This window comes from Salvelinus alpinus, chromosome 28 (genome assembly GCF_045679555.1).
Source record: "Salvelinus alpinus chromosome 28, SLU_Salpinus.1, whole genome shotgun sequence".
Taxonomy (NCBI): domain Eukaryota; kingdom Metazoa; phylum Chordata; class Actinopteri; order Salmoniformes; family Salmonidae; genus Salvelinus; species Salvelinus alpinus.
Window position 1 is genome coordinate 10,148,028 of NC_092113.1, and position 22,539 is coordinate 10,170,566.

Below are 22,539 nucleotides of genomic sequence, written 5' to 3' on the forward strand. Positions count from 1 at the left end.
CCCTTAGATTTAGACATCGAAGATTCATGTTATTTTATAAATGGTTTATGATAGCTGGCTGCATTATAACAAGCTGCCAGTTGGCAGACGTTTCTTATCTGGCAACTTGGACTTCAAATTAGTAGGCCTAGCCATGAAATCTATGGGCCTATGATATGATATGATATAGACTGAAATTTAATCTCCTGATTCAGTCTCTTGTTGATAGTCACACTCATTCTATTTTCTAGTAGGATCGAGTCTATTCTATTTTTGGATAGTTATTGAAACAGAGATGTATACAGTAGCTACCATTTCACCACATTGACTCATTAAACCATTGATTCTGTTTTGTCTAAATAGTACATCTTATACACTGAGTGTACAAATCATTAGGAATTACACCCCCTTTTGCCCTCAGAACAGGCTCAATCCAATCCATTGGCTCTACAAGGTGTCGAAAGTGTTCCACAGGGATGCTGGCCCATGTTGACTCCAATGCTTCCCACAGTTGTGTCAAGTTGTCTGGATGTCCTTTGGATGGTGGACCATTCTTGATACACACGGGTAACTGTTGAGCATGAAAAACCCAGCAGCGTTGCAGTTCTTGATACACTCAAACCGGTGCACCTGGCACCTACTACCATACCCCGTTCAAAGGCATTTAAATATTTTGTCTTGCCCATTCACCCTCTGAATGGCACACATACACAACCCATGTCTCAATTGTCTAAGAGCTTAAAAATCTTTCTTTAACCTGTATCCTCCCCTTCATCGAGACTGATTGAAATGGATTTAACAAGTGACATCAATAAGGATCATAGCTTTCACCTGGATTCACCTGGTCAGTCAATGTCATGGAAAGAGAAGGTGTTCCTAATGTTTTGTGCACTCAGTGTGTAATTGGTTAAGATACAGTCTGTGTTTTAGCAGTCAATACTGTATAATGGAAAATAATTATCAATAAATAATTATCAATAAAACAAATGTGTTTGTATTACAACTAAATACATGTCATGGCATTGAAACAGATATATTAACTACACATTGTTGCTTACTATTTGGGGTGCTACAATTTGTCAATACATTTCAATAAATCACCTTTTTTTAAATAACATAAACACGTGGCTCCATTTAAGAATTGTTGGTGCAATTCTCAAATGGCTTATATTTACAGAATCAGACTTTTTCATTTGCCATGTTGCATCTCGTTGGGATTACATTCCCCATCCTTCCCCTGTCATTCCTCATTTTCAACTACTACTCGTGCTTTGCTTCCCCCTGTTGGTCAAACTTCTCACTCAACGCTACTGTATAGTCTGCTGTTTCATTTCTGCATTTACCAAAAGACACCACATAGTGGCACTCTGATATTAGTTTTGTGCTGTGTATCTTCTCATTGACAAACCCATACTAAAAGCTGACGTTATGTCTCTCCTACTTAGTTCTCAGAACAATGTGGAATGTGAGTATCAATTTGGAATAGAATGCCGTTTAGCCCGACAAGTTAGTTGTTATAGTAGTGCTGTATTACTGTCATAATAGTTTCAAAAACAAATATGTGTTAATTGAGTTGCATTAATGACTCATGTTAGAGAAGACAACAGTTGATTAGAAAATAGCCTAATGTTTAACACCAAATAATTAAAAAAACTTTGCATTTGTAGTTTTAGCAGTAAGAGAAACAAAATGTATTGCTGTTGTTTTTTCATTGAAATGTATGAATGTATAGCCATTTTCATATGCATATTATCCAGGACTAACCTTCTCCATACAAGCTGATGTTATTTGGTCTGTGTGTTGTGTTGCGCCAGGTACCCCCTACAAGAAGATTCTCCCACGACGAAACCGACATGTGGACCAGCGGCCAGATCCCCTCCTACCTACACCACTGGGGCTCCACGGAGGACGTGATGGGGATGGTCCATTACAACTCCAGCTTGCCACGCCACGAGAGGCGCAGGAGCAGCCCGGTCTCCTACCACGAGGAGAGCCACCCGCACCGCAAGCGCCGGCGCTCAGAGGATAGCGGGCACATGCTCAAGCAGCTGCCGCGGGTGAGCGTTGGCGAGCGCTACGAGGAGGCAGATTTGCGCTGCTTTAGCCGTGACGAGGTCATCAACTTTATCGATGAGACCCCGCTTCCCAGTCCCATGAAGAGCCCACGCCGCACCTCCACCATTTCCCTCATCCCAGACGTCTACGAGCAGCACATTATATTGTACCCGCATTTCCCGCTCACCGATTTTGAGCGTGAGCCCCATGCCCTGCGGCGCCTCTCGCAGCACGGCAGGAGCTGTAGTCGGGGAGGGTCACCAGATGGCTCACACAGGGCAGACAGGGCGTGCAGTGGGGAAATCTCCGGGGCATGCCGTTCAGGTTCCCTCCGTGAGCACCGGCGGGAGGGGAAGCGCCAAGGCGAACTAGTCCCCATGGGGCAAAGCCTGAGGACTGGGGAGCACTCGTCTCACAGGCCCAGCAGGACAGGAGCCCACAGAGCTGGGCCCGACTGGGGGGGACACAAGCACCTGACTACGGGAGACAGTAAAGGGAGCACAAATAGTTTTATAAGCTCACCTTCTGCATCAGCCTCGGGATATATCACATTTCACTCAGATTCCATAGGATCTGCCACCTAGATAGAGTAGAGAAAGTTTTTATTAATAATATTATTAGTATTATTATTACAGAACCATGGCATTGGGGTGGTGGAAAGATTTCATACTGGTATATCCTAAATAATGGTTGATTTTATTCAACCACACTAAACTCCCAAAGCTAGGACTTATACTCTGTTTTATTGGCCTTAAAGGTTTGTACACATTTCATGACCTGCCTACCTTTGCTTTAGTTCCTGGTAGGCTAGACAACGTAGCAACTCTGAAAGAGGCTGTGCAATTCCTGGGAGGCAGTGAGCTCCACCACATAGTGACTCAAACACATTGCTTTTAGTAAGCCCATACAAACATCTCCTTTTAATCTTGTGCATATTCCACTCTTTTGTTTTGTGTCATTTCTTGTACGAGGATTGGGGGGAAATTGGTATTTTGATATTATTTTGCACTTCAAAATCTCAGATATTGTATAAGGTGTTATGAGATGAGAGGGCAAGGGCAAAACAGGCCATGTTCATTTTTATTGTGGTTATGACGCGTCTATTTGATGGATGATCATTTGCTAGATTATTGATCAAAATAAACAAGGAAGAGAGGGAATGTTTTTAGGAAATATACAAAACTTTATTTCTTCATGAAGGAAGCCCTCTGATGTTGTGTTGTGGCCTACGTTAAATATCCTATACAAAGACATTATTGCAATTGCCTCACTTCAGTGTAATTTTCTACATGGTTGTGTAAAAATAATTTCTACCATGACGTCCCTTAGACACTTTGAAAAAGTTAACTCGGCGTGGAGTGGATGTGACGTGTACATAATGAAAGTTACAGGTACATTGGATGTATGGTTTGGTGTGCTCCTCGTTCTTTCATTGAGGATTTGACTGGGATGTTTTCTTGTTTCCTCTTATAAATACTGTCATTCGATATTTATGATTACAAATGTGTAACAGTGGTCAGTACACGCACAGATATTCATGCTGACATACATAATCCGATATACATCAGCCGTTAACAGTAGCTTAACCTCACAAATGGTGCTTGACACTTGGCAGCAGAGTGTTGGTCAATCTGTATATCCCTAGATTGGCCCCAGTGGCCCTTTTAGGAAGCACCAGGATGTGCAGAGGAAAATCCTCCAGACCAGAGGTGTATCTCAATAGTCTGAATTGGTCTCCAAGCCTCCTTGTCTCCTCTCTATCGGCACAGATATCAAATGATAAGGTAAGTCTTGCAATCAGCTTACACCTTTCCCATTCTTTCAGCTCAGTGAGGATGAGGAAAGGAGACGAGGAGAGGGAGTCACTACACTATTGAGATGCACCCAATGGCTCATGTCCAAAACATCTGCCATATCCCAATTTGAAAGATGTAACTCAGACATTCACATAAATCAGTCATTGATGTCAATGTGATGTTTGTGGGAGGTAAAATTATGCATGCAGATCTCAAATTAGGATTTACGCCTCCTTTTGCCTGAGCTGCATCTAAATAGTCTAAAATAGTATCTGTTGAAAAGGATGAGGGCCACATTCAGTCCAGGATGGAGCTTTAATATGCTACTGGCACATACTTGCACCATAGAAATAGAATTCCATGTCAGTCATATTAAGTGTACCAATGAGGTTACAGTCAAACTGCAATGGTCCGAGGGTCTTCCCCATTCTAGGGTTTCTATTTCTATTGCTTTAACTGTGACCAATCAGTGTATCTGGATCGAAGGACCATGAATAGAAGTACAGGTTCTCTGGGTGACCTCGACTAGAACGAGGTGCTTTTTCAGAGAATGTTTGACATGCCAGAGGGTGGCCAGTAACAAGTGAAGCCAAGCATGGCTGAAGGAACGTGAATAGTGTTCATTAAATTCACCACCACCAATGCACTCAAGTGTTTATAGAGTATGTGGTTCACTGGTGGTGTGGTTGCACATTTATATTCCCTTTTGCTTTGACATCCTTGGCTTAAATTCTTACAAAACTTTAGATGGTGTTTTGGGAAACACTTGAAATCGGGGCCCGTCAGGTGTAAAAGACTATTGAGGCATGATGGACCAAGGCAACTGAGTCTTCCTCATGCTGGAAAGCTTTGAATTATATTGATAACTTGTTATTACAAATATTTTCAACTTTAAAATGTAATATTCCCCAAATATGTTAATTTGGCAGTTCTAAAATCTTAAGTTTGACATTTGACATGAATGTATTTAGACAAGTTTTGTGTAGGTTTGCAGATCAATTAATTAAATGGAGTGATAGTACTTTCAACTCGCAGTGTGCCCCAATGAACCCTTTTATAGCCTTATTATGTTGTAAAAAATTATAGACTTTCTATGAGGCACACACACATTGGTATTATAATGCACCATAGTGATGTATTATAAGGATGTTATAACTACTTGGAGTTATGACAGCTTATATGCATTATAATTCACTATAAGTGTATGGAGTTAAATGCTAGCCTGGGTACCAGTCTCTTTCTGCTAACATTCCACTCCTTGTACTCTGTGTCATATGCCAAACATTTGGCATATAAGCTAAACATTTGGCATATGACATAAATGCGGTTCAGAGGTCAATGGAACGCAGACCATGGGGTATAGAAACACGCTCGATTGGTGTACATTCAACAAAGTGGATATATATACAGTACCTGTCAAAAGTTTGAACACACCTTTTCTTTATTTTTTTACTATTTTCTACATTGTCGAATAATAGTGATGACATCAAAACTATGAAATAACACATATGGAATCATGTAGCAACCAAATAAGTGTTAAACGAATCAAAATATATTTTATATTTGAGATTCTTCAAAGTAGCCACCCTTTGCCTTTTTGACAGCTTTGCACACTCTTGGCATTCTCTCAACCAACTTAATGAGGAATGCTTTTCCAACAGTCTTTAAGGAGTTCCCACATATGCTGAGCACTTGTTGGCTGCTTTTCCTTCACGCTGCGGTCCAACTCAACCCAAACCATCTCAATCGGGTTGAGGTCGGGTGATTGTGGAGGCTAAGTCATCTGATGCAGCACTCCATCACTCTCCTTCTTGGTCAAATAGCCCTTACACAGCCTGGAGGTGTGTTTTGGGTCATTGTCCTGTTGAAAAACAAATGATAGTCCCATTTGCATCCCTAAGCGCAAACCAGATGGGATGGCGTATCCCTGCAGAATGCTGTGGTAGCCATGCTTGTTAAGTGTGCCTTGAATTCTAAATCACAGACAGTGTCACCAGCAAAGCACCCTCACACAATCACACCTCCTCCTCCATGCTTCACGTGGGAACCAAACATGCAGAGATCCTCCGTTCACCTACTCTGCGTCTCACAAAGACACCGGTTGGAAACCAAAATCTCAAATTTGGACTCATCAGACCAAAGGACAGATTTCCACCGGTCTAATGTCCATTGCTCGTGTTTCTTGGCCCAAGCAAGTCTCTTCTTCTTATTGGTGTCCTTTAGTAGTGGTTTCTGTGCAGCAATATGACCATGAAGGCCTGATTCACACAGTCTCCTCTGAACAATTGATGTTGAGATGTGTCTGTTACTTGAACTCTGTGAAGCCTTTATTTGGGCTGCAATCTGAAGTGCAGTTAACTCTAATGAACTTATCCTTTGCAGCAGAGGTAACTCTGTGTCTTCCATTCCTGTGGCGGTCCTCATGAGAGCCAGTTTCATCATAGCACTTTATGGTTTTTGCGACTGCACTTGAAGAAACTTTCAAAGAACTTTCAAAGAATTGACTGACCTTCTTATCTTAAAGTCATGATGGACTGTCATTTCTCTGCTTATTTGAGCTGTTCTTGCCATAATATGGACTTGGTATTTTACCAAATAGGGCTATCTTCTGTATAACACCCCTACCTTGTCACAACACAACTGATTTGCTCAAACGCAAAAAGAAATTCTACAAATTAACTTTTAACAAGGCACACCTGTTAATTGAAATGCATTCCATGTGACTACCTCATGAAGCTGGTTGAGAGAATGAGAACGCTGTCATCAAGGCAAAGGGTGGCTACTTTGAAGAACCTCATATAAACTATATTTTGATTAGTTTATCACTTTTTGGGTTACTACATGATTCTATATGTGTTATTTCATAGTTTTGATGTCTTCCCTATTATTCTACAATGTAGAAAATAGCAAAAATAAAGAAAAACCCTTGAATAAGTGTGTGTGTCCAAACTTTTGACTGGTTCTGTTATGTATATATGTGTAGCTCTATTTTATCAGGAAGTCATACTGACACCAAGGTCTCTTTTACAGATGAGCCATGAATTACATACATTACAGAAAATACACAAATCAAAATATAAATACAAAATACAAGCAGAAATAAATAAATAAAAACACATTCATCAGTAATAAGCAATAAGGATATTTGTCAAATCCGTCATGATTGATGTATTGTAACAGGTCCACAATGATTTTGCGATTTTTATATTTTTGGCTCTTTTCGCTGCATAACATTTAGGCTAGTTGTCCCTTTTCAGTTTTAGAAGTGACTACTAATTGCTAAATGGCATTCCTATAAACTGGCAGCATAGCTAAGTTAGCATACAGAAATCGGTGACATTAGTCAAAGTCGTTTTTAACTGTAATGCAGTTGATTTATGATGATGACATGATGGACATGTATTGGGGTTGATATCCATACAGTATTATACCCTATTTTTTACCCCAACATAGTGTGAAATACACATATAAACAACAGCCTAAATGTAAGGAAATGGTGCTGTTGGACAATGAGGAGATTAGGGATCTTTCCCCCACAGCATCTTTCCCCCACGCGTTTCCATGGCATTCCCATTGTTTTGGTCGAGTTCAATTGACCTCAGAAACTGGTACCCAGGCTAGATAAATGCACTTATAAGGTATAATGTGTGTGTGCCTCATAGAAAGTGTGCTATTATCATAATACTTTGCTAACAAATGTTTTGCATACACGTTAAGCTAATTTGTTTCTATAGCATAAGTCATGCTCCAAAGTCCAGGTTATTAATTTAGGTTAGCCTGTTAATTGTGCACCTCTCACCCCTTGTTCAATATTCAAATGAATATCATAATGTTAACACCTTTCTTTGAAAGTATTACCGTTTTTATATTCCCTTTTCGAAATATGCCACGTCATTGACTTTTTCTGCATTATGTTTTTCTCTGTGTTTACAGTAGCCTACCTATTTATCAGAATCTAATTTTGTAACATATCCTTCTCTGTTAAAGCTTTTATGACTGTCAATCCTATGAACAATATTTGGTGTTTTTGTTGCTCAGATTATGGTTTTGTTAAAAGGATAAAGATCTATTTCGAATCAAAGTTGCAGTGGGAAAAAAACACTTTATTAGTTTGAAATCGTTGAAAGTGTGTTTTGCGTTTGTATTTTGAATTGTTTTTTTGTTTTTGTTTTTTCCGTGAGGTGCACATCAACCATATTAGAGTTTGATTCACAACTCGGTTTTATTGAATTGATGTTCACACTTCTTTGAGATAATTCGAGATATTATTCTGTAAGGACCAGAAAAAAATAAAGCAGATGTTTCGACATATATTGTTTTTGACATATTTCTTATGCACTCACAATTCTTAATGGGCTCGCGGTCCAGATGTGGCCGGTAGGCGCCATTTGAGTATCACTGATGTAGTCTATTCAATAGACAGTTCTAGCACTCCAACTTCATGTGATTTTTTTTCAGGACTAGCTCTATATGAGGCTGAAGAACATCCTCAAATTGCCCCTGAACACTGCCATTTCACGCATGCAGTCATGTCTGGTCCATAATTCACGTATCGTAAGCCTAGCCCCTTAAAAACTCAAGTAGCCTAAATTTACACTATCAGAATATTTTTAGCAGGTGTTTTAAAACGCTTGACTGCAGATTCAGTAACGTCTAGCCCATCATCATCGTTTCCATGGAGAATGCCCACACCTTGTTCACAACCAGCAGCCAGTGAGCCTCGACACGGGTCTTTATCCAGCTTTAAGGGAAATTCCACGGTATTGTGGAAGTCTAGTCGTGCTGCGACCTGGTCTCATGGTTAATACACCCAATTGCAACGATTATACATACATACGCCTAATTATGATACATTTTCGTTGGTGGAATGGGGGTAGTCGAGTATTTAACCCATGTTAGTCCTATTACTTAACGCTAGAATAATTGTATAAATGAATGATACATAAGCCTACCCATTGATTCTTGAAGAATGTAACCTATAAATGAGTTTAGTTCAACTGTCGTACCCCACCACAACCCAATAATAAACTTGTTTTACGCCAACAACTTAAATGTAAACGAACACTGTATAGCCTCAAAACATGGTTAAAATGTGACATTGTATTTCATGGATGGTCAGTCCTTGCATCCATAGCTCTGTCTATGAATTTAAGAGTGGTTACATTTCTTCACCCCATCCCTTAGCTTTTTAGCGAAACAGGGGCGGGGACTATGCTTTGTTATTGTTTCAATAAAGAATTCTATCTTCAAAATAGATAGGATTTTATCCAGTTTCTCTCAAATTAGATGATTTGAGGCTATTTTGCATTCTTCGTTTTAGTGTAGTCCTATAAAAAAAATTGGCCAAGAGAATATCGACTATGCCTCACCTTGGTCTTAGACTAAATGTTCCACCTGAAAAAACATCTCTCTAGTCCACCACAGGGTGTTGAAAGGCTCGGTGGACACGGGGCATGGCTCTTTGCATCGCTGTATATAGGCCAGGCCTACACGTCTGCCTCTTATGGGCGCTTGACTGGGCACAGTCTAATGCAAATACGTTTTATTTTCCTTTCTCTGTGTTTCAGCTCTGATGCACCACTATTATGGTGCAAACCAAACTAGCTTATTTAAACAACGCTGAGACGAGTTCATAGAAATTCTTAAAAGTTTCAGTGCATTCAGGGTGCACATCACGTGGCTTGGCTTTTCTTCAGTAAAACAAACTCAAGGGCTTTGGTGGGTTCTTTAACCTATACATCTCCATGTATTCGCTTCACTAAAAGCGCAACAGCGGGACTGTTGGGCCCATACGGTTGCAGTGGGTCTGCCTATATTGAAAACGGCTTGCTCTAAATAGGCTACCCTGATCACAATCGTCTAAAACCCAACTCTTAAGTTTATATATAAACGAACATTTAGTACAAAATGTAGGATATAATTATGACGACCAAAACGTGAATGCATGGTGTAGGCCTGCTAAGAAAAGGCATAGAGATATAGGCTATTAATGTGACCCACGCAGTCTACAAATAGCGTGTGGGTCAGATTTTGCACACAAGCAACTTGAACCAGGCATAGTCTTTTTGGTCTTCTTTTTCTCTCACATTGCTAGAAGGCGCCCTTTTCTTCGGGACCCATGCCGTGTCAACGTCCCCAGCACGCAGCAGGCCGTCAATACCATCTGAAAGAGCGATGGGCGTTTCAGTGATTCTCCTCGCTGCAAGGTGCCATCCTCTCCAACCTTAGTCGACATGAAAAGAGAGCCATTTTATGATACTGATGCTAGACCTCCGACCCACTAAAGCAGCGGAAACGCTGTTTTCCATCCAAAAGAAACCAACTTTTATTTTTGGGGTAAGTTTGGGCCGGCTATGTCGATACATCTTTATGAGTAGCCTGTTATCTTTAGGATATATAGGCCTACCCAAACTGACTAAAGGAAAGTGAAATTAAACGACTATTCTTATATGTATGAGCTTCCAAAACCAACGTCGGGTCCTTAATGAATCCCAAACCTCCATAGTGAATGTGGATTCACAAGCGTTTAAGATAACATGGGGCCTATGAGACGAGAAAGCAGATAATGTGCATGTAAATAATTAGTAGCAGAAAATTGCTGTGCTGTTCAACAAGAACCTAATTTGCGCGCTGCTGTTTCGGTAGTTATGCGTAAAACTGGAGAACAATGAGATGAATGGCGCGTCATGGGATGCGCCCTAGGCGGTTGACAACCCCCCAGATTTGTTTCTTCACTGGTTACTTAGGCCAATGTCTTAACATTGCCAATGTAGGAAAGGGACTGATATAGGCTATAGCTTCATTGACAATGTTAATACATAGCAGCTTGAGCTTTATCATGGATGTGGCACTACTGGGAACATGGGGTACCCCTGGGAACCAAATGCCAAGGTTACCCGTCACCCAATGCCAATCGTTTCAGCAACAGGTGACAGCCATGTTTGTATCTTTACCTGCAGTCGAAATAAAGAAGAAGAAAAACAACAATAGAATATCAAAGGGTCAAGTTATAGATAATAAAATAAACGTAATCCCCTGGCCAGTCCCGATGTTGCTTTTTCGAACGAAGAAGCTGGTGAGGTCCGCCACCATTTGAATGCCTGTTCTAAACCTGTATCAAGCAGCTGGTGGCACAGCTCCCTGTGCAACTTCATACACGAATTTATTGATATGCTTTTGGACTTTGGTACAGGATGACACACACCTGTTTAATAATAGCCTAAATTAATACAGAAGATGTGCGACCTATAACTTCCCCCACCAGCCAAGTGGCTAACTTATAGTCGAGCTTACTAACTAGACCTTCTGCAGATTCGAAACAGTTTTCATTACAGATGTAAGATGTTAATGTGAGACAGTTTTGTTTGCTACAGCAGGAAAATAATCCTGCAGCAAATGTGGAAAATCAAGTCTGAAATGTCAATGTGGATATTACTACCTTCAGAAGCATTTTTAAACCTCAAATACACTACAAGTTTAAAATGGCCTGCATTGCAACAACGTTCTCTTGCAACAGGATGATCAAATTAGGATCCTACATCTGTATAAAACACTATTTTAACCATGTCAGTGACAAGAATGAATAAATCACTCCATGTGAGCAACCATGGAGAGGTTAGAAGAATGACTCTTAAGTTCAAAAAGGGGGAGCGGTTAAGGAAAAGCATTTTTACGAGGTAAAAATACATTTTTTGAATTTTGCAAAGCATTTGTATTAACATTTGCATTGGTGTTATCTATTCTAGTCTATTCAGTAGCCCAATGAAGCCAGCTAAGGTCATGGCTGCTTCAGAGACTGAAGCTAAATATTTAGATGATGAGGAATGGCCTATTTGGCTTGCAAGATGAGTTTAGGTGAATAAATGCATTGTTACTATTGCATTTTATTCTGTGTTGTACAAATTGGTTACTGAATTACTTATTACTTTCATAAAGAAATGTGTGTGTGAATTTCCCACCCATTCACTTTCCCAGTCCACTACCAAATATGACAACAAAAGGCTTATTTAGTTATTTCAGTTCTTTGATTTTATTGATAAAATTTTTTAAATCTGTACAATAGTAAAAACAGTATTTAGAAAATACAAATCTACACCGTGCAAATACTACACAAAGTATTTATCAGTTCAAATAAATCTCTATTCAACATGCTACCAAGGACGCCAAACATTGTGCATGGTAACTGCATGGCTGTATTGACCATTTGAGAGACACTTGTTTCTGTAGCATGAGCTGAGACTGTTATTTAGTTTAATCTTATTTGTGGATACGATGACTTGACTGGTCCCTGCGGAGAGTTTAGTAGGTTTGGATTCTGACACGCGCACCGTGGCGCTGTAAGGTTTGAGCGCCCTGATGCACCGGACGAGGGGCACAGTGGTCGGTGCCTTGCTCACTTCGTGCCCAACTGTCGAAGGAAGACGTCTTTGCATCGGGCAGCACACAACAGTTTCGGGCAGCACATGTTTTGCTACCGTGTCGCTGTCCGCGGTGCTGGAGTTCTGAGCCTGTCCTCCGGCGCAGTGCAGACTGCTTGAAAGGTGCGTCAGCATGGTCAAACGACTGCTGCTCTCACTCGAGTTGTCTGCCAAGTACTGGTTCACGCCTGCTAGGCAGCTCCTGAAGCCAGCTTGGTATTCAGCATACTCGGAGTTCATGGAAAATCCTGTAGAAAATGAGAGGAACATTTTGAGTAAATATGGCACCATGCGTAAAACCCAGCCTGTCGAGAATTTCACTTGACAGTACTTGACACTTGACATCGAATAATTGCTGGTAGAAGCTAATAGTGTTGGCCAGCCTATCTAGGCAAGGCCTAGAACGAGATAACAAATAGTTCTGATGGATAACGCACCACTCTGGACCTTCTGAAGATTTCTCAGATGTTTTACAGTTAGCTCCAAGATGTCCGCTTTCTCGAGTTTGCGTTTTCGAATCTGAAAAGGAGCAAACATTTAGCCACTAAGCACTAAAGCACGATTGGTTTGTATCAATTGACCTACTAGATTCGAAGTATTACTTACATTGCTGGTGTAATAATTCTCCAGCAGAGATTTTAACTGGTCCAAACAGTTATTTATCCGCGCTCGTCTTTTCTTCTCCATCAATGGTTTGGATACCTTACAAAAAAAAGAGGAATAAAGCATTAACAAACAATCCATCAATTACTTTAAAATATTCGTTTTTGACATTCATTTGTTTGAAAGCTATTATTACGTGTCAATAAAGCATGCATGTAGGTAACATAGGTTACACACCTTTTTCCCGTTTATGATTTTGGTCTTGATTACACAATCGGATGTCGACACCATTCTGAAGGTAGTTTCTGGTTTGCTAACAGATGTTGTTGACCTGCTGCCTGAACTCTTCCTGGCGCACGAGTGAAGGAATTCTGCCTCCCGATCCGATTTATAGCGTCCCCCACTTAACATCTCAATGCAACAATTGCCCTGGGGTCGCGCGCGCCGAGATGAGCGCTGCTTTGACAGCCCCCAACAACCAACCAGCCAAGAGCTCTCAACGAATAATCTATTGAACGCGTATCATCTCCAAAAGCGGCATATCTTGGACCTCTAACAGCGTAAATATCCTCGAATATTGCGGTCTAAAACTTAATATATTATTATAACGTTATGCTATTTATGGAAAGTAACAGTCATTGCGAAAATTACATTGTCTCCAAAAAACAACGAGCATATATTATCTGTAGTCTTTAACTATATCAACACGTTTAATGAATCAATGAAATAAAGGTATATTATAGCCTTCCATATGTGGAACATAGATTCTTTTTTTTTGTTGAATTTCAGGGCAAGTAGGTTTATAGCCCACTCAATGCTGCCTTATTATTGTAGCTATTTTCATAGCCTTCAATTAGTGTGTGGTGAGCTAATGTCAATGTTCTGTCAACTAAATGATAAAAAATGACTACATGTTCATTGAAATTTGATGCAATTTCCATAGGCTAAATGTAAACCTATACCGACACGCCTATAGACACACCAGTAGGCTTCAACATTCAACGTGTGAGGTGAGATTTTACAGAAAAGCGTAGAAAATCACCCCATAATGTGTTGATGTTAATTGTGTTTTGCTCGGTTTGGGGACTCGTACCAGGTCTTGCTATTGATTCTTTTATATCGGAGTTTCACGCCAATGAGGTTAAAGGCAGCACCGTGGAAATTCTCTCCATGTCTCCACAGCATTTCGATTTTCTGGTGATACAAGAATCTGAGACACCTGTTGCAACACCCTATGGTCACACACTAAATCGTCTGGCGACCATAAAGCATATCTAGGCCTATCTCAACGATATCCACCATAACATTATAAAGAAGTGAATATGTGAATATGTGTTCCCCATGTTTTTGTTTTCTTCAGAAATAATGCATTGCCACTTTTGTCTTCGCAGGCACCGAGGAGAATCGGTGGGCCGCCCCCTGTCTTGAGGCCCTTGGCTCCGGATTCTTCACACAGCGCCCTCAAAAGGCACAACCCTTGGGAAAGTCATGCCAGCTGAACCGCCTGAACTAGCCCACCTGCACTGCTTTGCGCATCACAGACATTGACAATATACGGAGACCTTCTGGAGAATCGGGGACTTTACCTTGAAGTACAGCCAACCCTGAAGAAATATACATTATAGCCACAACATTAGACAATTTCTATCTTCAGCTTTTTTGTTCTTCTAAAAATCTAAAGGTTTTAAATTATTGTGACGTTAAATAAAGTGGCAGCGGAAGTATCGTGCAAGTAGGCCATATATTATGTAGCCTATAATTGTAGTGTAAATGATTGATAACAGCCGAAGTGAAAAATCTAATGTGAAACGGGACCATGCCATTTGTTGGACACGCGACATGCTCAATGGAGATTCTATAGACTACTTTCAAAGTTGCTTAAGTCCTCTCAAGTTTGATTCCAGACACAATGGATGTGTTCAGATGACAATAAGCGCGCGGGAACAAATGGCGGGGAAAGGGAGAGGGTTTCGGCATTAACATCTCAGTGTATTCAGTTCAGGGACAAGGCGCCCCTGAAAAGAAGGCAGTATATATGCCTACTGAGAGGCCATGGATCTTTTCTTCTGTCCGTTTTGTGTCCACAAAAAGTGGGCCGTATCAAAGATTTCTCTCACTTTCAAACACAAAACCACATTGTCCCGTAAGTCTTTGAAAGGGAGTTGTTAAAGAGAGTTGAGAAAGGCAGTGGCTTAAAGATAGGCCTTGCTAGGCCTGTGTCAGGGAATATTTCCTGGACAGTTTTTTCAGGAAAAGTATGTTTTATTAGAACAGTAGCCTAACAAGGCCTATATACTTTCCACGGGTGGTATAATTTTCATAAACTTACTCAAAAAAAGTTTTTAAGTAATCTTAATTGTAGTGTTTAAAATACATGCAATGTAGCCCGCAGTTGGCCTGTATAATAGCCTGTATAATGGATAGGCTACACATGGACAATGCACAAATATTAATGAGCCTCGCAGACTTTTTTGTATGTTTAATTACTCCAATCGGACATGCAATAAGCCGACTATAACGGATGGAAAACAATAACCTATAAGCCTATGTTGTATTAATCATTGAACTCAAATTATTAATCCTCGATATTTACTGTTTTTAATCAAGGTGATTACATATCATGGTCAAAATAAAAAAATATAGCCTATATTTATAAAGCTATGCCTATGTCTACAAATTGTACCTTAAAGGCCATATACAGTGCATTCGGAAAGTATTCAGACCCCTTGACTTTTTCCTCATTTTGTTACGTTACAGCCTTATTCCAAAATTGATTAAGTTATTGTTTCCCTCAATCTACACACAATACCCCATAATGACAAAGTGAAAACCGGTTTTTAGAAATTGTAACAAATGTATAAAAAAAATTAAAACAGAAATAGCTTATTTACATAAGTATTGAGACCCTTTGCTATGAGACTCGAAATTGAGCTCAGGTGCATCCTGTTTACATTGATCATCTTTGAGATGTTTCTACAACTTGATTGGAGTCCACCTGTGGTAAATTCAATTGATTGGACACGATTTGGAAAGGCACACACATGTCTATATAAGGTCCCACAGTTGACAGTACATGTCAGAGCAAAAACCAAGCCATGAGGTCGAATGAATTGTCCGTAGAGCTCCGAGACAGGATTGCGTCGAGGCACAGATCTGGGAAGGGTGCCCAAACATTTCTGCAGCATTGAAGGTCCCCAAGAACACAGTGGACTCCATCATTCTCAAATGGAAGAAGTTTGGAATAACCACGACTCTTCCTAGAGCTGGCCACCTGACCAAATTGAACAATCAGGGAGAAGGGTCTTGGTAAGCGAGGTGACCAAGAACCCGATGGTCACTGACAGTGCTCCAGAGTTTCTCTGTGGAGATGGGAGAACCTTCCAGAAGGACAACCATCTCCATCTCAGTTGCCAAACAGAAGCCACTCCTCAGTAAAAGGCTCATGACAGCCCACTTGGAGTTTGCCAAAAGGCACTGAAATGACTCTAAGACCATGGAAAACAAAGATTCCCTGGTCTGATGAACCCAAGATTGAGCTCTTTGGCGTGAATGCCAAGCGTCACATCTGGAGGAAACCTGGCACCATCCCTACGGTGAAGCATGATGGTGGCAGCATCATGTTGTGGGGATGTTTTTCAGTGGAAGGGACTGGGAGACTAGTCAGGATCAAGGGAAAGATGAACACGAGAAAAGTACAGAGAGATCCTGCTCCAGAGCTCTCAGGACCTCAGACTGGGGCAAAGGTTTACCTTTCAACAGGACAACGACCCTAAGCACACAGCCAAGACAACAGGAGTGGCTTCTGGACAAGTCTCTGAATGTCCTTGAGTGGCCAAGCCAGAGCCCGGATTTGAACCCGATCGAACATCTTTAGAGAGACCTGAAAATAGCTGTGCAGCGATAGATCCTGAGAGGATCTGCAGAGAAGAATGGGAGAAACTCCCCAAATACAGGTGTGCCAAACTTGTAGCGTCATACTCAAGAAAACTCGAGGCTGTAATCGCTGCCAAAGGTGCTTCAACAAAGTACTGAATAAAGGGTCTGAATACTTACGTAAATGTGGTATTTCAGTTTTTCAATTTTTTATACATTTGCAAAAATATATAAAAACCTGTTTTTGCTTTGTCATAATAGGGTACTGTGTGTAGATTGATGAGAAGAAAACAACTATTTAATCAATTTCAGAATGAGGCTGTAACGTAACAAAATGTGGAAAAGGTCAAGGGGTCTGAATACTTTCCGAATGTACTGTATGCTGTTCAAATTGCGTAAAATGTACCGAAAAATTGGTGCCGCAATTTCGATGCTATGTTTTCAAGTGATAATGCAACGTTTAATCAGTATGAAATCTGACCGCTCTGCTTTGGTGTATGAAGGCTGGTTCTCCTCCTTTGTTCTGGTCTCTGCATTATGTCGTCGCTTTCACGCTCTGAGTTAACATGCACCGTGTAAAACCTGATTTCAGCATGGCAAGTTGGCAACATGGCAAACTTTGTTCTTTTTTGTTGTTGTTGCAAGCGCACACTGGAATGATTTCACGTTAATTACGCGGTGTGTTATATCAGTTATCACTGGTTATAGGCGAGTTCAGAATATGGAGGCTATTCAGAATATTGAATACAAATATTTATAGAATTAATATAATGTTAAACGAATTGAATGAGTTACAATTCACAAAAGTTAGATTTTTTTCCCCTGCATGGGCTTTAAAAATGTCTTTAACTGGGTTATACTGTCACTCCCTTTCTTGCAGCTCTCAAAAGAATTGCCACCTCTCCATGATAATAGCTCAACGAGCGACTTGTGTCCAAAATGGGCATGATAATGACGTACCATTAAATAACAAGTTAAGTGTATGTTTATAAAAGGACCTCAGACTTTTTCCCTCCACTTTCACTTTTCTCCCTCGAGTAACTCATTAACCACAACACTCTATTGTCATGTATGCCTGCCAGGGGGACCTGACAAAGAGTGCTGTAATAATTGGAGTATTCGAGAACTTGTTAACAACAATTAGTGAAGCAATTATACAATTACCTGCAATAAACTGTTTTTCTCCAGAGGAAAACTCGCCCCCATTAGCAAGAGAATGGCTATACATTACACAGCAAAGTTCAGGTAAATCGAATGGAGATGACTTTTGGAAAAGTAGACATGTATAGTGTGAATTGCCACATGCATATTCCAGCATTGTATTAGGCTCAGCCATTGGCTCATATACATGTTGGCTTTTAAAATGCTTCACAATGCATCTAATAACCTACACTCTTAAAAGAAAAGTTATATATATAACCAAAAAGGGTTATATTGCTTGCTTCATATTGGCACCCCTAAAAGTTCAATATAGAACCCTAATGAACCCCCTTTAAAAAAAATATTAACATATGGGTTCTATTTAGAACAGTTAGGGCTGCCATATATGAAGCAAGCTATATAACCATTTTAGAACCATTTTTTCTGAGTGTAGCCTACAATAAATTGGCCAAATATAGGCGTAATATTTGGAACTGAAAGTTGCCAAAATGAAGTTGCCAAACATAAAGCTGTTGGGCAAGAAAAAAACGATAGACTTATTTAAAGATGTGAAGGCAATTTCACACATAGAGACTGCAACGGGTCTCTGAGAGCGAAGCAAATCGAGGAACCGCCTCTTAACTATTCAGGGATCTGACGCAAACTGGAGGATGCAAAACCTTTATTATGGGCCTACACTTGGGGAGTTTGAAACGAATTCACTCAGGTGCTGACGCTGGTGCACTGTTTATATCGAATAATCTACATCCTTCGAAATTGCGGAAGGGGGATAAATAAAAGCCACGCGACGGGCCTGTTGGCGAAGCTCTGATCAAACATCAAATATCATGAATTTCTATAGACTGGTCTCCAGGTTATTTAAGGGTCTTTACTTTGGTTAAGGCGCACAATAGGTTGTGTTTGGCTATTTGCACCGGGGTTACCGTCTGAATAGAACAGAGGTCCACATTAACATCGCTTAGGGTTTTCTCAAGGGCCGAAATGAACTAGTGGAAAGTAACTTTATAACTCGCAGAGGATGAACCCTTTGTCAAGCGCTCCACTGAAAGACACAAGCACCTAACAAAAGAGAGACGTCATTGTTAAACACTATGGCTCATGGGTATTGATGCGCCTTGAATTGCTAAACATCTGCCATTTACTTTGCAACCACTTCAACCGATTTGAATACGAATAAAGTGTCTGTGCTTCTTAGTAGTCCGCACTATCTTTGCCCGTGCGTAAAACAACAGAGTTGCCAAGCGTATGAGCGGATTAGGAATCGACACTTTTGAGCTAGGCCTAAACATATGGCTCCCCGATGGCATCGAAAAAGAACGAACTGCTAAAAAATGTTTTATTGGAAACTGACTGAGAGAAGAAGGATATGATCCACAAGTCAAACAATAGGAATCCTTGATATCAGGCCTGATTGTCAAAACGTTCTTCGTTTCTTATTTATCTGCTCACAAAAAGGGACACTAAACGTTACTTGCGCTATTACTTAAGCCTGCATGAGACTATTCAATGAATATGAATCCAGTTTCACTCTTTCTTGTTAAACCTGAAATTATAACTTTCTTTCTGTAAAAAAAAGAATTGTGCGTAATTATGCAGTTGGTCCATCAATAGGCCTGCTTAATGACCAAACTCGAGAGATAGAGAGAGAACGAGAAAGGATCACTAGCAACAAACAACTGTATGTATGGATATTAGGCCTAGTCAATCTTAAATTCTAAGAATTTTGTAGCCTACTCACTTTGTTAATTATCAAACCAAATTGCGCTTCAATGTATTACCGACGGAGTGGATGATAGAGTTCTCGACTCAATCAAAAAGGCATGGGCTATATTCTGTAGGCTACTGCTATATTCTGTAGGCTACTGCTATATTCTGTAGGCTACTGCTATATTCTGTAGGCTACTGCTATATTCTGTAGGCTACTGCTATATTCTGTAGGCTACTGCTATATTCTGTAGGCTACTGCTATATTCTGTAGGCTACTGCTATATTCTGTAGGCTACTGCTATATTCTGTAGGCTACTGCTATATTCTGTAGGCTACTGCTATATTCTGTAGTTACCCATTTGTTTTCTTTTAATGACTAGTCATAGGAGAAACAAGGGGTTGTGGCATACGATGTGGCATGTAAAAAGCATAAGAAACAGACAACTCTGACAACGCATTTGCCTACTTGCGCACGACAGTTATTCCAACACAATAGACCAACTGTATAGTTATAATTTCTTACTGAAATCGAGTCCAAATACTGTAAGTCTATATAAGCATTTAAGAAATAGCCCGGCTACACAGCTGGTGGGTGAATCAAAGAAAGACGTTCTTGTGACCCGTTTTCTGCAGCAGGTTTTCCCAGGGTTCGTCCTTTATATGGCAAAAGTGGAAAATCGGAGTGTACAACTGAAAAGCCAGGGGGCGTTCCTCCAATTTTCCTCGCTCCATATTTTGCAGGGCAGAGAAATATGCATTCTCTCCCTCACTATCAGCAAGTAACATGGTTGCTGATGCCGTTAGAAGACAGGCAAATAAACCATTGGATAGGATATACCAGATCTAAAAGCATGACATTTTTCCAAACAATATTTTGTAATATTAGCAAAATGTTTCCAATAGCCATTAGACAATTAATTGAGATAATAGTTATATTTTTATTATCATCAACTTTTTCCATAGAGAAAAGTCCTGCTTTTTTAACAAACGTTTATATGCTAAAATGGATATGCTCGCTGTTTGAAATATCCAAATAATATAACTTAATCGACGTGTGTGGCGTGTATCATGCATCTACCCTAAAATTGGTATGAAATCGTCAATTTGTTGGTGTCAGCGTTCAGCTGGCTAGGCGCGCCATATGCCATGCTTAGTGGCACTATTTACCGATTCGTTCCTAGTTTCACGGTCCATCCTCCTCTTCTTCTTGCCAGAGAATTGAATGACAACAACAAAATAGCAATTTACCCTCTGAAATGGTCCCATACCCCCCAAGGTATGAGTCCTTTCCGTTTCCATCAGGGGAACCCTCTGGATTTCGCTTAATGGTTTCAAATTTGACAGTGTGCTCTATCAAAATCCTTGGTCATTATCCTTACTTTTTTTTTTACAGGACAAAAATTTAAGAGCTAAATATGTGAGAATGTGTGTGTGTGTGCAAAAGTTTGTCAAAGGTTACAATTTAGATTAAAATAAAAAATATAGGCTAAAGCTTAATTAGTCTGTGAGACTTTAATTCGGCTGTAGAACATATCATCCTCTTTCTACGTTTCTGAATATTGCAAGTTCACCTACCCCAATGCCCTCATGAATTAGTTGTAATGAAGGTACAAAACTGTTGTAGCATCCTTGGTAGAATATACACTATATATACCAAAGTATGTGGACGCACCTTCAAATGAGTGGATTCGGGCTATTTCAGCAACACCACGTTGCTGACAGGTGTATAAAATCGAACACATAGTCATGCAATCTCCATAGACAAACATTGGCAGTAGAATGGCCTTACTGAAGAGCTCAGTGACTTTCAACGTGGCACCATCACGGGATGCCACCTTTCCAACATGTCAGTTTGTCAATTCTCTGCCCTGCTAGAGCTGCCCCAGTCAACTGTAAGTGTTATTATTGTGACGTGGAAACATCTAGGAGCAAAAATGGCTCTGCCGCAAAGTGATAGGCCACACAAGCTCATAGAACAGGACTGATGAGTGCTGACGCGCTTAGCACTACTGAGTCCCAAACTGCCTCTGGAAGCAACATCAGCACAAGAACTGTTAGTTGGGGAGCTTCATGAAATTAGTTTCCATGGCCGAGCAGTCGCACACAAGCTTAAGATCACCATACGCAATGCCTAGTGTCAGCTGGAGTGATTTATAGTTCGCCACACATTCTCTGGAGGGATGAATCACGCTTCACCATCTGGCAGTAGGGCGGACGAATCTGGGTTTGGAGGATGCCAGGAGACCGCTGCCTGCTCGAATGCATAGTGCCAACTGTAAAGTTTGGTGGAGGAGGAATAATGGTCTGGGGCTGTTTTTCATGGTTCGGACTGGGCCCCTTAGTTCCAGTGAAGAGAAATCTTAATGCTACAGCATACAATGACATTCCAGACGATTCTGTACTTCCAACTTTGTGGCAACAGTTTGGGGAAGGCCCTTTCCTGTTTCAGAATGACAATGCCCACGTGCACAAAGCGAGGTCCACACAGAAATAGTTTGTTGAGATCAGTGTGGAAGAACTTGACTGGCTTGCATAAAGCCCTGACCTCAACCCCAACAAACACCTTTGGGATGAATTGGAACACCAACTGTTAGCCAGGCCTAATCTCCCAACATCAGTGCCCAACCTCACTAATGCTTGTGGCTGAATATAAGCAAGTCTCCGCAGCACTGTTCCAACATTTAGTGGAAAGCCTTCCCAGAAGAGTGGAGGCTTTTATAGCAGCAAAGGGGGGACCAACTCCATATTAATGCCTATGATTTTGGAAGGAGATGTTGGACAAGCAGGTGTCCACATACTTTTGGTAATGTAGTGTAATTGACCAATTTCAAGAATGTGCAAATAAACACAAAATACTGAGTTAAAAAAATATATATTCAACCGTTATTTTACCAGGTAAGTTGACAGAGAACACATTCTCATTTACAGCAACAACCTGGGGAATAGTT

General features: G+C 40.5%; 2 protein-coding genes across 4 annotated transcripts in view; one reads left to right on the forward strand and one right to left on the reverse strand.

Moving 5' to 3' along the window:
- The window catches only part of gpr153 (G protein-coupled receptor 153), a 60,890-nt gene extending 52,749 nt beyond the window's left edge, over positions 1 to 8,141 (forward strand). For 2 of the 3 annotated variants that reach the window (XM_071371556.1, XM_071371557.1), the window contains 2 exons: positions 1,425 to 1,444; positions 1,794 to 8,141. In XM_071371556.1, coding sequence (XP_071227657.1) covers positions 1,425 to 1,444; positions 1,794 to 2,618 — 845 coding nt within the window. In that variant the 3' untranslated portion in view covers positions 2,619 to 8,141. The remainder of the gene's footprint in view (positions 1 to 1,424; positions 1,445 to 1,793) is intronic. The other variant, XM_071371555.1, reaches the window with a different exon arrangement.
- A 3,697-nt stretch (positions 8,142 to 11,838) lies between these two features.
- her3 (hairy-related 3) lies at positions 11,839 to 13,198 on the reverse strand. Its single transcript, XM_071373447.1, has 4 exons — positions 13,088 to 13,198; positions 12,854 to 12,949; positions 12,685 to 12,766; positions 11,839 to 12,495 (listed from the first exon to the last, which is right to left on the reverse strand). The coding sequence occupies exons 1-4, from the start codon at positions 13,139 to 13,141 to the stop codon at positions 11,981 to 11,983; spliced, it is 747 nt and encodes a 248-aa protein (XP_071229548.1). The 5' UTR covers positions 13,142 to 13,198; the 3' UTR covers positions 11,839 to 11,980.
- Between the last annotated feature and the right edge of the window lie 9,341 nt (positions 13,199 to 22,539).

What these genes read in the sequence shown, in the direction of transcription:
- her3 (XM_071373447.1), bottom strand. Translation starts at nt 13,141, where the DNA reads ATGGTGTCGACATCCGATTGTGTAATCAAGACCAAAATCATAAACGGG. An exon ending in AAATCATAAACGGGAAAAAG is followed by an intron (nt 12,950 to 13,087) that starts GTGTGTAACCTA and finishes TTTTTTTGTAAG; the next exon opens with GTATCCAAACCATTGATGGA. An exon ending in AGAATTATTACACCAGCAAT is followed by an intron (nt 12,767 to 12,853) that starts GTAAGTAATACT and finishes GCTCCTTTTCAG; the next exon opens with ATTCGAAAACGCAAACTCGA.